General features: G+C 45.3%; 1 protein-coding gene across 4 annotated transcripts in view; it reads left to right on the top strand.

Moving 5' to 3' along the window:
- Positions 1 to 16,056, top strand: part of LOC131691972 (pikachurin) — a 788,885-nt gene that overhangs the window by 654,530 nt on the left and 118,299 nt on the right. For all 4 annotated transcript variants that reach the window (XM_058978784.1, XM_058978785.1, XM_058978782.1 and 1 more), the window contains 3 exons: positions 293 to 482; positions 1,468 to 1,604; positions 2,200 to 2,277. In XM_058978784.1, coding sequence (XP_058834767.1) covers positions 293 to 482; positions 1,468 to 1,604; positions 2,200 to 2,277 — 405 coding nt within the window. The remainder of the gene's footprint in view (positions 1 to 292; positions 483 to 1,467; positions 1,605 to 2,199; positions 2,278 to 16,056) is intronic.

Below are 16,056 nucleotides of genomic sequence, written 5' to 3'. Positions count from 1 at the left end.
TGTACATACCTAGAATATCAAGTATCTTGAAAATGTTACTGTTCGTTATAATAAATCAAATGAATTTATGACGTGTGAAGGTTTGAATCTAACAGTTTTTTGAAGAGATGACATATTTATTTTCTTCATAGAATTACTAAAACGTTTCTACATTTAAAGTTATCGTAATCGTAATATTCAAAACAAATACTGGAAGAAATATATTGTGAAAGCCACTTCAACAAATGTTGAACGCTTCTTTGTACTGACGGTCAACGGTTAACCGGTCTTATATTTATACTTTTCATTCTAGGGTCTCTTCTCTCGGATCACCTTCAGGGAGCCGGTATTCCTTGGGGGATTTGGGAATATCACCGGACTGGACAAGAAACTACCTGTGAGCAATGGATTTACCGGTTGCATTCGAAAGTTTGTTTCCAACGAACATGATTACAACTTCCTGAACGTACCACTAGGAGATGTCTCGCAAGGATTCGATATTCGTGAGTATAGGTTCTCGATCATTTTTCGCAGTCGCTCAGAAACATTTCTAGGGATCGGTTTCACTTGCAAATTTTTAACAACGTTTAATATACCGTATCTACGTGTTTTATGAACGGTTTTTGAGTTTTATTTTAGAAGACCTAAAATCTTTTTTTTTGTTTTTTTTTTTAGTAGCGAAGGAAACTTAGCCAGATAATTAGCTGAAATATCTTCTTCCGTAAAACTAACTTTAATTGGCTCAGTGGCGGGTCAATCAGAGAAATGTCTCGCCAGTGTAGTACCTAACTGGTGAATATCTAATTGTTTTTCTATAAAATTAATTAATAAGTAGAAACGTCTTAGAGCAGATGTGCCAGTAATGAACGATCATTTCAATGTTTGAAGAGTGATTTCTTTTAGTATGTTACTTTCATAAAATACGCATTCAATCAAACCTTCCACCTGACCAATCCTACAAGGTTAGAGATGTCGAATCTCTCTGCTCTCTACCCAATTCAAAATTCATTCATATTTTGGCCGGTTCGTTAATGGCTACAGTGAAACAGAGAATCGGAAATGAAGACGTCAAAAGACCGGAACACAATTTAATGACAACTTTTTCCACATTGTACTATTCGTCCAGTTACAGTTTAATTAAATGATAATTAATTTTAAAACTTTTCCCAACAAATTCGAAGCATTTTTTATAGCATCCTCTCCCACTTTTTTAATATTTTTTCGAGTACAACCCTTCCCAGCCGCAAACGCTGGTGACATCCGTCGAGCAATCTGCGCTTCTGTGGCCAACACTCTGGCCTCTGGCACTGGAATCCCCCAAAAACATGGCCATAATTGGATTCCTTTTTTTTCATTTCCATTTTTTTCCACGACACAACTGTGCTTCCGCTGCTGTTACTGCAACAACAACAACAACAACAATAATAATAACACCATCAACCGAACCGGCCGGCCGCTGTCTGTCACGACACATCGCGCAATCAACAGAGGAATGTGTCACCGATCGGTGCAGCCGGTATCCGTGTCAGCATGGCGGCAAGTGTCTCCCCTCGGACGACGGCGCAATCTGTCTGTGTCCGCTGGGATTCGGCGGTGATTTATGCGAGATGAGACTGGATTTACAGGTACGTTGTTCCGTATCATTTTCCGGTTTCCGGATCCGGGATGTTCGGTAGGGTGCAATTTTGCTTTTTTTTCTTCTTTGGGTTGGCATTCAAATACATGTTTGCAACGGTTAGATGATAGAGTAGGAAATGTTAGTGGGATATTGAATACGCATCGCTTTTGTTGTTGTTGTTGTTATCATGGCATCACTACACCAAAGTGGTTTAATTACAGATGGGTACGATTTACGACCAGCGTTTTGGAAAAATAATAATTTTAGTCCCCGTCCGAAGTTTTATTCCAGTCAATCAATCAAATCTGTGTTTTCATTTTAATATTTCACTTAGTGAGGAGAATATTTCATTCATCGAATAATCTAGAATCAAACTGCGTTGCAATTTTACTAAACGTTAAACGGTAGAAATTATAATTATAAAATCTTGAATTCCAGTTTAAGATGATTGTTATACGGTTGGAGCTACTACGTTGATAGCCATTCTATGGGTGGGTTCTTCCAGTTCTCGTGCACAATTCCGGAAAACTGTGCTTTTCTTTCTGCCAGTAACAATTAACGAATGGTTTAATTACTTTTTTGTATCCTTTTTCTTCCCGCAGGTGCCTTCATTTAACGGTTCGTCGTACCTACGCTACGCCCCACTGGGCGATAGTTGCATCATTTGGTTTGAATTAAAGGTGAGTTGAGAAGCGCTTTGTGCCTTCAGCTATGAGCCAATTGAGATTTTGCAAAAGCGTTGCGAAATCGGCTGGATCGGTTTGGGCTAAAACTTTATAAGATTTTGTTTGTCACAATTCTATACGTCCGGCACTACTGTTCACACTTTCACAGTCAGGATAGCTTAAATCGTACGACCCGCCACTCGAGAGAAAGGTTGACCGAATTGTCACGAGGAATTTCGATTCTTAATAACGACACGAGACTGGCTTGTGTTCTGTTCGACTTGCTTTTTATAACTGTCTGTCCTGTTTAATTGTACATTTTATTCGTGTGGATCTATTGTGTGTATGTGTGTTGATTGAGCGGATGTTGAGTGATTGCGTTTGCGTTTCGAGGTAAGTATGATAATTGTGGTAATGGTACAATAGGGTGTGTTATAGAATTTAATTTTATTTAAACGGTAAGTATTTTGTTCAGGTAAGTATCCCTTTTTTCAGGTTGCTGAGATAGAATCGCCAACATGCCGGCCCCCGTTGAAACTGTCCGTTTCAACTGCCAACTGAGAATTCTCTTCGTCGATGGGAAGCACTGCAATTTCGGTGACTGCCCGTTTGTACGTTCCTGCAGCCGTTTTCACGACCACCACGCAAACATGACCGTCTGGCCCAACGATCGTTTCAGTGATACGACCTAAAGGCCACTGTAGGGATGGGGTGTTGTCCTGCTTCATCAGTACCAATTGACCAACCTCCACGTCTGCAGTTTCTTTCTTCCATTTTGAACGTTGCTGCAACTGGCTCAAGTAGTCCCTGGACCACCGTCGCCACAGATCCTGCGCGGATCGTTTCATATCCTGCAAACGTGACAGGCGTTTGGTGTCCAAGTCGCAGAGTTCTGGCTCTGGAATGGAAAAGAGTGGTTCTCCGATTAGGAAATGACCTGGGGTCAGAGCGGATGTGTCGTCTGGGGAGTCGGACAGTGGAGCTAAGGGACGGGAGTTGAGAACGGATTCGATTTGGGCTACGACGGTTAGCAGTTGGTCCATGTTGAACGCCTTGCAGCCCATGATGCGGCGAAAGTGGTACTTGAAGGACTTGATACCAGCCTCCCATAGCCCACCGAAGTGGGGCGACCGAGCTGGTATGAAGCGAAACGTGATTCCGCTAGTTGTGCAATATTCGTCCCATTGCTTGCTCCGAAACTGTTCGCGAAAGGCTTGACGCTCAGCCTTCAACTCGCGATCTGCCCCGACGAAAGCAGTCGCATTGTCGCAGTGTAATTCGAACACTTGGCCGCGGCGTGCCACGAAGCGTTTCACGGCGTTAATACACGCGACCGACGTTAGGTCTGCGACGACCTCGAGATGTACGGCCTTCACCACTAGACACACGAAAAGCGCGACGTATATCTTCACCGATGCTCCCCTTCCAACCAACGGACGAACGAGAAACGGCCCACAGTAATCCATCCCAGAGTTTGCGAATGCTCGAGCAGGTGTAACACGTACTGATGGAAGTGGTGCCATTTGCTGGTTGCTACATCGAGGATTGCACCGGTAACAAGTGATACAATTGCGTACCACCCTGCGAGCGAGATGACGACTCCGGAGCGGCCAGAACCGTTGGCGAATAGTAGCGAGTAGCAGCGTAGGACCAGCATGCAGTGTCTGAACGTGGAGTGATCGAGCAATCAACCAGGTAAGCTTGTGGTCCGCTGGGAGTATCATCGGAAAACGAGTGTCAAAGGGTGCGTTTTTGTATCTCAATCGACCGTCCAATCTAAGCAAACCGAAATCGTCCATCAAACAGTTCAAGTTCCTAAGGAGTGATTTGGAGCCAAGTTCGTTCGAGTTCACTACACATCGTTGGTTGTTTTGATACAATCGCACTTCAGCTGGGAATGCGGTAGCCTGTGCTAGGCGAACGAGTATCTTCAGAGCGAACTGGCAGTTGCTAGAAGCCAAAGCTCCAGTGATCCTCTCACTGATCGGTAATTTGCAGTTGTTGTAGAAACGGTAACAGTAGGCTACTGTCCGAACCAACTTGGCGAGATCCGAAAATCTGTCGCAGAATGTTGAATCAGCGTGGCTGACATGAAGAGCGACGACGGTTCGAGATTCTTCTTGGATAACGTGGTTATCCGGCAGCGAAACCACGCACTGTGGCCATTGCTCAACGGGAGTCGTGACGAAACTCGGCCCATGCCACCACAATTTGTCGTCCAGCAGATCACTTGGAAGTGAGCCCGAGAAATCCTATCTGCAGGGTTCATTTCGGTTGGAACGTGTCTCCACTGTGATCCTTTAGTCAACCGTTGAACTTCCGCCGCTCGATTTGAAACGAAGACTTTCCACGAGCTAGATTGAGACTTTATCCAGTGAAGCACTATCGTTGAATCTGTCCAGAATGTAACTGGACCCTTGAATTCGGTCATTCTTTGTAGGTTGTCCATCAACTGGCTTCCCAAGAGCGCGGCACTGAGTTCCAATCTTGGAATCGTCTGGCCTCGCAATGGAGCGACACGAGATTTCGATGTGAGCAGTCGGGAGTGGAGCATACCGGTATCATCTGGCGAGATTACGTAGACACAACATCCATAGCCTCGTTTAGATGCGTCACAAAAACAGTGCAGAGAGTATTGACGACTGACATGGCCAAGCACTCTTCGAGGGATTTCTACAGATTGGAGATGATGAATATCCGTGCGATATTTCTTCCACCACAAACTTTGCTCTTCCGACAATTCATTATCCCACGGCAAGTTCTCCGCCCATAGTTGTTGCACGAACATTTTAGCGTTCATTACCACCGGGCCAAGTAGACCAAGTGGATCGAATAAACGAGCCATTTCCGATACGACGATTCGTTTTGAGACGACTCCCAGTTCTGGTAATGTCGGAATTTTGAATTTAAAAGTATCCGGCTGGGGAAACCATAACAGTCCAAGTGTCTTTACAGCGGACGACCGATCGATTTCCAATTCTGGGGAAGAGTCCCACAACTCGAGAGGAACGTCTACGAGAATAGAAGGATCGTTGGAAGCCCACTTCCTGAGTACGAAACCAGCGGTTTGCAACATTTCCATCAACTGTTTGCACGAATATCTGGCTATTTGATGATCGTCATGTCCGGAAAGGACATCGTCGACATATGTCCCTTTCTGAATGATCGGAACTGCTAGTGGGAAGCGTTCTCCCTCATCTGTAGCTAGTTGGTTTAGAATTCGCGTAGCATGATACGGTGAACTAGCTAGACCGTAAGTAACGGTTCGCAGCTGGTACGTTCGAATGGGTTCTGATGGATCATTCCGCCATAGAATTTGTTGGTAGCGACGATCCTCGGGGTGGACCAAAATCTGTCTGAACATCTTCTCCACATCGGCAGTAATGGCGAAACGAGGCAGCCGAAAATTGATGACCGTAGAGTATAGGGCTGGCTGTACTGTTGGTCCCGCATAGAGAACATCGTTGAGTGAAAGCTGGGTTGAACCACGAGAAGATCCATCGAACACTACTCGAATCTTTGTGGTTGAGCTTTCTGGACGGTGGATGGCATGGTGGGGTAGGAAAAACTGTGGGCTACACGACGCGCGCGACAACACCTCCATATGGCCCAACCTGTCGTATTCTTGCATGAACTGTTTATATTCTTGGCGAAGACCTTCATCGGCAACAAACTTCTTCTCCATCGACAAAAATCGCCGCAATGCTGGCGTGTACGAGTCTCCCAACATTGAAAGCATCTCCTGCCGCATCGGAAGACGAACCATATACCGTCCTTCTTGATCACGAGAAACGGTATCGGTGAAATGATCTTCACAGAATTGTTCATCAGAAGTGAAAGCCTTACCGTCATCGAAGTTTTCGATCTCCCAGAAACGCTCGAGCTGAGAATCGAGCGGATCTTCTGCGCAGACATGGCTGCATTGAGTGACTGTTGGTTCCGAGACTGGCTCGGCAACTTTTCCACAGACGATGTATCCTAGCACAGTCTTCTGTAGAATCGGGTAGCCAGCCGCTAACGAAAGTTGCTGATTGTCAAGCAAATTGAAGAACAGCTCAGCACCAATAATGATGTCAACCCCTTTTTTTTTTTTATTCATTTCGTTTATTTGATAGGCACAAATGCGTTAGCTTGGCGGTGCCAAATTCTTTTGTTTTTACATTTTGTATATTTTAAAACTAGGAGGTTACAATGTTGAAATATTTTTTTAAAAAAGAAAAATTTTACAGCTATCTTAAGACTAGAAATAAGATTCTATATACAAGAGAGGGGGCGAAAGTTTTTTTTTATAAAAAAATTTAAAACAAGGAATTCAATAGTAATAATTTTTAGGAAATATTTACAGTTATCTTAAAACTAACAATATAGTTTGGTACACAAAAGTGGGAACAAATATTTATGAGAAAATTCGCAGGTGTTTTAAGACTAGGGATACAATTCTGTTTACAAGATGGGGGACAATAGTTTTAACAAAGAGGTAAAATTACAACTATCTTAAAACTAGGAACACAGAATACAAATTTGAACTTTTTTAGCGGAGACTTATGCTTGGTCAAGATATTCAGAGGGGGGCTGTAGAAGCAGTTGTATCAAGGACAGGGGAGAGAAAGCGTAGATGGTGACCGGGAGAGAAGAGCAAAACTTGCAACTTTCGCTCAAACGGGAGATCAGCGAAAGATTACCGCCTCAGTCTAGTAGGTCGGATTGGCGGATGGTATTCTTCGGACCCGCGGGGAATCCTTCAAAAGTCATCGGACCTTGAGTCGCTCTCGCTTCAGTTTCCGTAGTGGTAAGTGCGACGGCGGTTACATAGTTGCAGTCTGGAGCTGATCGGTCCCACAAGGCAAGAGAAAGCTTCTAAAACGAGAAATAAAAAGAGAGGGGCTAAATTGGGATATTTGTCGTTTTTATGAAAGTATAAATAAGGGACATATAGGGGAAATCACGATTTGCCAGTATATCTCGGACTGGGACATTGGGTGGTCTACCTCGGGCCCGAAGGGAATCCTTTAACTGAGACCTGGCGTCCAAGTACCCGGCGCATACCCAGACAACGTGCTCGATGTCGTGATAGCCCTCGTCACAAGCGCACAGACTACTCTCCGCAAGCCCAATACGCCGCAGATGCGCATCCAAGGTGTAGTGGTTGGACATAAGTCGGGACATTACACGAATAAAATCCCGACCCACATCCATCCCCCTGAACCAAGGCTTCGTTGATACCTTTGGGATAATGGAATGTAGCCATCGTCCAAGTTCACCATTGCTCCACGAGGTTTGCCAACTGTTGAGTGTCCTCTGACGACAAATACTAAAAAATTCGTTGAAGCAGATTGGTCTTTCGTATATGTCACCATTTAATGCGCCCACCTTTGCTAATGAGTCGGCCTTTTCATTGCCCGGGATAGAGCAATGAGAGGGGACCCAAACAAAGGTAATTTGATAAGATTTTTCAGATAACGTACACAAGGACTCCCGTATCTTCCCCAGGAAATATGGGAATTGCTTTTTGGGCTTCATCGCACGAAGAGCCTCGATGGAGCTGAGGCTGTCCGAAATGATGAAGTAGTGATCTGTGGGCAGAGTGTCGATGATCCCAAGGGTGTACTGAATTGCAGCTAACTCTGCGACGTAAACTGAAGCGGGATCATTGAGCTTGAATGAAGCGGTAATAGTATTGTTGAAGATACCGAAGCCAGTGGACCCATCGAGATTTGATCCGTCAGTGTAGAACATTTTGTCACAGTCGACTTCTCGGAATTTATTATAAAATATATTGGGGATCACTTGCGGGCGTATATGGTCCGGGATTCCACGAATCTCTTCCTTCATGGATGTGTCGAAGAATACAGTAGAATCAGAAGTATCTAGGAAACGAACACGGCTGGGAGTATATGAAGAAGGATTAATGCTCTGTGCCATGTAGTCGAAGTACAAGGCCATAAATCGGGTTTGAGAATTAAGCTCGACGAGCCTCTCAAAGTTTTCAATCACCAACGGGTTCAGAATGTCGCATCGGATGAGCAATCGATATGAGAGTTCCCAAAATCGATTTTTTAGCGGAAGAACGCCCGCCAGCACTTCGAGACTCATCGTATGGGTCGAGTGCATGCAACCCAAGGCAATGCGCAAGCAACGATACTGGATTCTCTCCAGTTTGATGAAGTGTATGTTCGCAGCGGAGCGGAAACAGAAACACCCGTACTCCATCACCGACAATATCGTTGTTTGGTATAACCTGATCAGGTCTCCTGGGTGAGCACCCCACCATGTTCCAGTTATTGTTCGGAGAAAATTGATCCTTTGTTGGCATTTCTGTTTCAGATACCTAATGTGACATCCCCAGGTACCTTTAGAGTCGAACCAGACCCCGAGATATTTAAATGTGAAAACCTGGTTGATCGTTGCACCCATTAATAGAAGCTGGAGTTGCGCCGGCTCACGCTTCCTAGAAAAAACAACCAACTCAGTTTTCTCCGTGGAGAACTCAATACCCAGCTGAAGAGCCCAAGCAGACAAATTGTCCAAGGTATTTTGTAATGGTCCTTGCAAGTCGGCAGCTTTGGGCCCTGTAACAGAGACCACCCCGTCGTCTGCAAGTTGCCTTAGCGTGCATGAATTGGCAAGACAATCGTCAATGTCATTCACGTAGAAATTGTAGAGCAGGGGACTTAGACATGAGCCCTGGGGAAGACCCATGTAGCTAAATCGCGATGTTGTTAAATCGCCATGCGAAAAGTGCATGTGCTTTTCAGACAACAGGTTTAGCAAAAAGTTATTTAAAATTGGCGAAAGACCATGCTGGTGCAGCTTCTCTGACAGAATGTTGATAGAAACTGAGTCAAAAGCCCCCTTAATATCCAAGAAGACTGATGCCATCTGCTCTTTGTTAGCATAGGCCATTTGGATTTCTGTAGAAAGCAACGCAAGGCAATCGTTCGTCCCTTTGCCTTTGCGGAAGCCAAATTGTGTATCTGACAGTAAGCCATTTGCTTCAACCCAATTGTCGAGGCGAAACAAGATCATTTTCTCGAACAACTTCCGAATACAGGACAGCATTGCAATCGGCCGATATGAGTTGTGGTCGGAGGCTGGTTTTCCTGGTTTTTGGATGGCGATGACCTTCACTTGCCTCCAGTCATGAGGGACAATGTTACCCTCAAGAAACTTGTTAAATAAATTCAACAAGCGCCTTTTTGCAGTGTCAGGTAGATTCTTCAGCAAGTTGAATTTGATTCTGTCTAACCCTGGGGCGTTATTGTTGCATGATAAGAGAGCAAGTGAGAACTCCACCATCGAAAACGGTGTTTCGTTCGCGGTATCGTGAGGAGACGCGGCGCGGTACGTTTTCTGTACCGGGACAGAGTCCGGACAGATCTTCTTGGCGAAAGCAAATATCCAACGGTTTGAATATTCCACGTTCTCGTTGGTACTATTACGGTTACGCATACGTCGAGCCGTACCCCAAAGAGTGCTCATCGCTGTTTCTCTCGTTAACCCGTCGACGAACCGGCGCCAATAACTACGTTTTTTGGCTTTCATTAGACTCTTCATTCGCCTTTCTAACGACGCGTACTGTTGATAGCTAGCGGGTAACCCGTCTTCCCGGAAGGCCTTATATGCAGTGGACTTTTCCGCGTACAGCTCTGAGCACTCTTTATCCCACCACAGGGTGGGAGACCGTCCATGGGTATTCGCGCTGGGTACTGGTTTAGTCTGAGCTTGATTCGCACTGTCGAGAATCAAGCCAGCCAAAAACCTGTACTCTTCCTCCGGAGGAAGTTCTTGAGTGGATTCGATTTTAACGGATATCGCGGTCGCGTAACTCTTCCAATCAATGTTCCGTGTGAGGTCATACGATACATTGATTGTTTCCGATGGTCTTGAACCGTTAGCAATTGAAATCACGATAGGCAAATGGTCGCTACCGTGGGGATCAGGGATCACCTTCCACATGCAATCTAACTGTAGCGAAGTCGAGCATAGAGATAAATCCAACGCGCTTGCGCGTGCTGGTGGTGTAGGAATCCGCGTCATTTCTCCCGTGTTTAAGATGGTCATGTTGAAATTATCGCAAAGATCTTGGATTAATGTTGATCTATTATCATCATGAAGACAACCCCATACCGTACCGTGCGAGTTAAAGTCTCCCAGAACTAGCCGCGGTGCCGGTAAGGATTCCGTGATATTACAAAGCGTTCGGTGCCCTACCGAGGCTCTAGGAGGAATGTAGATGGAAGCAATGCAAAGGTCTTTACCTTTGATTAAAACTTGACAAGCGACAATTTCAATGCCTGGTGTCGAAGGGAGGTCAATTCGGTTGAAAGAATAGCACTTTTTGATCCCCAAAAGTACTCCTCCATAGGGGTTTTCTCGATCCAGACGAATTATATTAAAGTCGTGGAAGTTGAGATTTATATCGGAAGTTAACCAAGTTTCACATAATGCGAAAGCATCACATTTTAAACTATTTAGTAAAAATTTAAAGGAATCGATTTTCGGGAGGATACTTCTGCTGTTCCACTGTAGAACAGTGATCGAATCGGTGACCTCGTTCGATGACTTAGCCATCGAAGGATACGATCGCTGCAAGGAGGGGCCATTTAGTAGTCAACTGCTTCAAAAATGTTTGCACTATAGGGAGAAAACGTATCAGAAGGCTTTTAAGAGGATCAGTAACATTGAAAGCTGTGAAAATTAAGTCCACTATGTCAGAAAATTTCATTAGTCCGCTACTGGACTGAGTATCTGTTTGAAAAAAGGGGACACTTGGGGTTTTTGGTGTCCCTGGAAGTGGTGGGTACTCCTTGTTAGAATTAATATTTCCAAGTCCTGGAGCAAATTGCTTCGGCTTTTGTGCATCACTTCCGTTGGATTTATTGATTGCGGTTGGCGCACTCTGAGTGGACGACACCTTGGCACCCTTACGAGGCAATGTAGGGGAGGCTAGATTTCTCCTCTTCCTGGATTCCCCTGGGTTAACCAATGATGTTCCCTCTTGTGGGTCGTCAGATTCTTGCTCAACGCCAGCCAAAAGAGCAAAGGAATTTTCGGAAGGGACAGATGGCGAAGCATTCTTTAGCATTTCTGCATAAGAGTGCCTCGAGCGATCCTTAAGGGAGCGCTTAATTTTATCCCCGCGCTGCTTGTACGCCGGGCATGACTTAAGAGCATGCGGAGGGCCCCCGCAGTAAATAAACTTCTCAGTTTCTCCACCGCAAGCGTCATCCTCATGCTCTCCCTCGCATTTGCCGCACCGTTTTTTATTGCCACAATAAGTGGCTGTGTGGCCCAGTTGCTTGCAATTGCTGCAGTTCATTACCCGCGGTACAAATAGGCGAACAGGTAGGCGAACCTTATCCAGGAGGACATAGTTGGGAAGAGCAGATCCGGAGAAAGTCACCCGAATCGAGTCTGACGGAGAATAAGTTGTCTTATCATCTTCAGTTTTTGCGGAATACAATTGCTTGCATTCCAGAATTTTCACCTTTTGAAGTGAAGGGTCCTTAAAGCAGCCAACCCCGTACTTCAACAGGTCTTCGCACTTTAGACCCGGTTCGGCGACGACCCCATCGATCTCCACAACTCTACAAGGCACATACACTTTGAATTGCTTCGTAAAACGCTCGCTGCGAGCAATCTGGTTTGCCTGGCCGAGGTCATTTACTATAACGCGTATCTTATTAGCTCGAACACGTGTTATCTGAGCCACGGACGGGTAGTTGGCAGTCAGCTCCCGTGAGATTTCTAGAATATTGGGCGATTTCGTGTTGGGCCGGAAATACACCACCCAGGGTCCAGTCGAACTGGCTGGGTATGTTTTAATACGGGGAGGACTGGGGGAATCAGGGGAGGGAGTAATTTCGGGTTTATCCGGTATATCCATGGGAATATCATTCCCATCCAATGTTACTTCGCCCTCGGCCATTTAGGCACGAGGATAACACGTGGTGTAAACGAGAGATGAAACTTATATTCAGGGGAAAGGGCAGAAGTAGAGATCGATCGGGGAAAGGGAAATGAAAGAAAAAAAAAATACTTAGCTTATATAGCGGCGATTCCGGCTATTCTGGTATTCACTTCACCAGCCTGGGCACCGGCGAACAAAGACTGCCTCGAACAATGGTTGACCTTCACTGACAATTTATTCTTGTTCACTTTATGCACAGCACCAGAAAACGAACTGCTTCAATCGAGAGCTCGGAGAGTTATGATGTCAACCCCTTGGCTGACGTTGAACTGCGGATCGGCGAGCGGGAGATTACGTGGAATTCTCCAACGCGAAACGTCAATATGTTGGCTAGGCAGCGAGACGGTAAGCTTTGGCAGCACCAGGCAATCCAGGTTGTATTTGAATTCCCCGAAACGAGAGGCGAGCGATAACATCACACCGTGGTGCACGGTGAGGGTAGATTGTCCGATCCCACTGACCGGCGAGTTTAACTTGATGCGCTTCAGTCGAAGCTTCTGACAAAGCGCTTCGGTGATGAAACTGGGCTGAGAGCCACTGTCCAGTAGAGCTCTAGCGAACTGATATTTATCGTCTGCATCCTTAACCTTGATAACTGCCGTTGACAACATCACTAGATTATTTCTCACTTGTGTGTTCACTTCTGCACTTTTACAGGAGGGGCCAGGAGGCGGATTGACGATACCGAACGAATTTACCGGCGACGAGGGAGCTATACCGATCGGAAACGAATGCGTGTACGACGACGACGACGACGGAGCGACAAGTGGTGAGGCAACCGAAAACCCAGCCGGAGGGGTGTGACCGACCGACGATTCGAGATGCGAATGGAATGCTCCAGATAATGAATTAGTTCCTGCTGCCGAATTTCCAGCCGCCATGGGTGCCGAAACAGGTTGCAAATGCAGCAGGGAATGATGCTTCTTGGCGCAGCTCTTACAGGAACCACTGGAGCAATCCTTTGCAAGATGAGTGCCCTTGAGGCAATTTATGCAAAGTCCATGTTTCTTCACGAACTCAAAACGCTGCTGTGGTGGCAACGCGCGAAACTGGTCGCACTGGAACAGCAAATGTGCCTGCTTGCAACTTGGACACTTAGGCACATTGTCTGAAGCAACGTGGGCGGTAGTGAGACGAGGCTTTGAGGGTTTCGATTTCGGTTTGGCTATGGGAGAGCAATAACGTTTGTAGAATTCGGGATCTTTTGTGTACAAACTCAAGCAGTGCCTTATATGTTGGTTTGTCAACTTCAGTAACTTGAGTCTCCCATTCGCGCAGCGATACGGGGTCCAAGCAACTACTCAAGCGCTCGACGAGGAACGAGTTCCAGTGTTCAACTGCATTCTCAAGTTTATCTAACAGCTGAACATGACGGTCAAATTCATCGGCCAATTCCGACAACTTTACAGACGACTCCTTCTTTACTGGAGAAAGTGCTAGAAGCGCGGACATGTGTCTCTTTATCAAGAAGGTTTTGTGCTCATACCGCTCCTTCAACATGGTCCAAGCAACGGTGTAATTATTAGCCGATAATTCGAGCGACGATATTATTCCAGCCGCTTCACCGGAAAGTGTTGCTCGCAAATAATGCAGTTTCTGCACTGCACTCAATTGCTGATTGTTGTGAATCAAAGACACAAAAAGATCACGAAACGAAACCCAATCATCGAATCTACCCGAAAATTGTTTCAATGAAATTTCAGGCAGCTTAATGTGGGCTATAGGCTGCGCTTGCACCGATGACGTCACGGACGTCGATGGGCGAGGAGGTAATTTGCTTTGCAAAGATGCCTTTAATTCAAAATACATGGTCTGGAACTCCTTTTGCAGATCCGAAAATTGTTCTTCCTCATCTTCTAAAACTTCGATTTCGTCTTGAATCACCTCAAATTCTCGACACAATGCATCAAGACGTTCAATGCGCACCGGCAATTGATCACAGTGCATGACATCGAATTGTTCGTTGAACGATTTTATCAGTTCAGCGGAACCTAATACGTTGGTCCGCCTACGGTGCAACAACTTTAATTTCGTCATCTTTGTTGCAACAGCCTTAGCTTTCTTTGGCGGAGTCATTTTGCACAAACTATCCCAACACCAAAATAATGAAACGGGTTACCTTAATCAGCGTTGGTGTATACGGACGAATTTACCTATCCGCCAACTGTGTCTGGTGAAGATTTTACCTACTGCTACCTCTCCTGAAGGGCGCGACTTTTACTTGCTGCCGGACGACGACGGGTACTGCTGCTGCAAGATGGTTATTACACCACGATGGTAATCACTTGTGCTGCTGCTCCGATGACTAATCCGTATCAAACGGACGAGAAAACAATGATCCTCCTGCACGATAATCACGTGGTGATTCGACCCGAACAATGGAGGTTAGCTTCAGCACTCGTGACGGATGGGACTGCAACTCTAGTCCCGGGTTTCGGCACCAAAAAATGTTTGTCACAATGCTATACGTCCGGCACTACTGTTCACACTTTCACAGTCAGGATAGCTTAAATCGTACGACCCGCCACTCGAGAGAAAGGTTGACCGAATTGTCACGAGGAATTTCGATTCTTAATAACGACACGAGACTGGCTTGTGTTCTGTTCGACTTGCTTTTTATAACTGTCTGTCCTGTTTAATTGTACATTTTATTCGTGTGGATCTATTGTGTGTATGTGTGTTGATTGAGCGGATGTTGAGTGATTGCGTTTGCGTTTCGAGGTAAGTATGATAATTGTGGTAATGGTACAATAGGGTGTGTTATAGAATTTAATTTTATTTAAACGGTAAGTATTTTGTTCAGGTAAGTATCCCTTTTTTCAGGTTGCTGAGATAGAATCGCCAACAGATTTTTAGTATCCCAATTTGGAATTCTTCTCTTTCTGGAAACTGATAACTTGCGAATGCGCTCTGGGGCACAACGGACACGACCAATTTGCGTTGTACTTTGTCGAGCAAAACGAAAAGTATCCATAGAGCGCTAGTTTATGGGGCCACCACAGGGTGAGATTACGTTATCAATAGGGACCAGTTAAACCTGCGCAGATAACATTGTTCACCGATAGTAAGTTTGTGAAAATCCTGCTGCCATAACAACCCTAAACTTCAATCACCAGATGCTGCAGTTTGCCAGAGAAAGATGATAATGATATCAACAAGCTCCTGGGAAAACAGCACTAAAAAGACATAGACGCATAACCATAATGATAATCAAGCATTGTTTCCACTATTGTGTCTAAAATGAATTACAATTGCATAAAACAATTTTCGGTTCATTAATATTCAGAGCTGTCTTCGGTCGGACAGAGCCACTGGGGATCAAATCTGAACCAGCGCCCTCGACCACATGACGCTGACCTCAGATAAATTGCCTACCGCAGTCTACTTTATCGATTACTATATACACACATGGTGTTGGAACCGATAAAATAGTAGAGGTGATTTTCTCCACCCAGTTGTGTGGAGTTGGAACCGAATGTGGAAATTTAGCATTTGCCGCAGTCAGTGGAAGCAACTTGCCTTGTCCATTAATCGCCGTAGTTAGTACTTTGTTGTCTGTCCTGATTAACCGTGATATTCTAATTACGAGTCAGAGCTATGTTGCTCGCATGCTATCGGGATTACCCCGATTTGTGTCGAGAATACACGGTGTACCGCTTGCCCGGTCGGTTTGTGCGCGCGGTACCCGAACATTTGTGGGTTGCGATCGCTTGAATTTAATTAAATAATTGCAGTTGCAGAACTTCAAAATCGAACTCGAATGAACACACAAGACTGCTGTAAGCTTTTTCAAAAAACTAGAAAAATTTTGAGAAAAAAATTTA

The sequence above is a fragment of the Topomyia yanbarensis genome, chromosome 3 (assembly GCF_030247195.1).
Source record: "Topomyia yanbarensis strain Yona2022 chromosome 3, ASM3024719v1, whole genome shotgun sequence".
In the NCBI taxonomy this organism is placed as follows: Eukaryota; Metazoa; Arthropoda; class Insecta; order Diptera; family Culicidae; genus Topomyia; species Topomyia yanbarensis.
The sequence above is the reverse complement of the archived record's forward strand: the minus strand, read 5'-3'. Positions and strand labels throughout refer to the sequence as shown.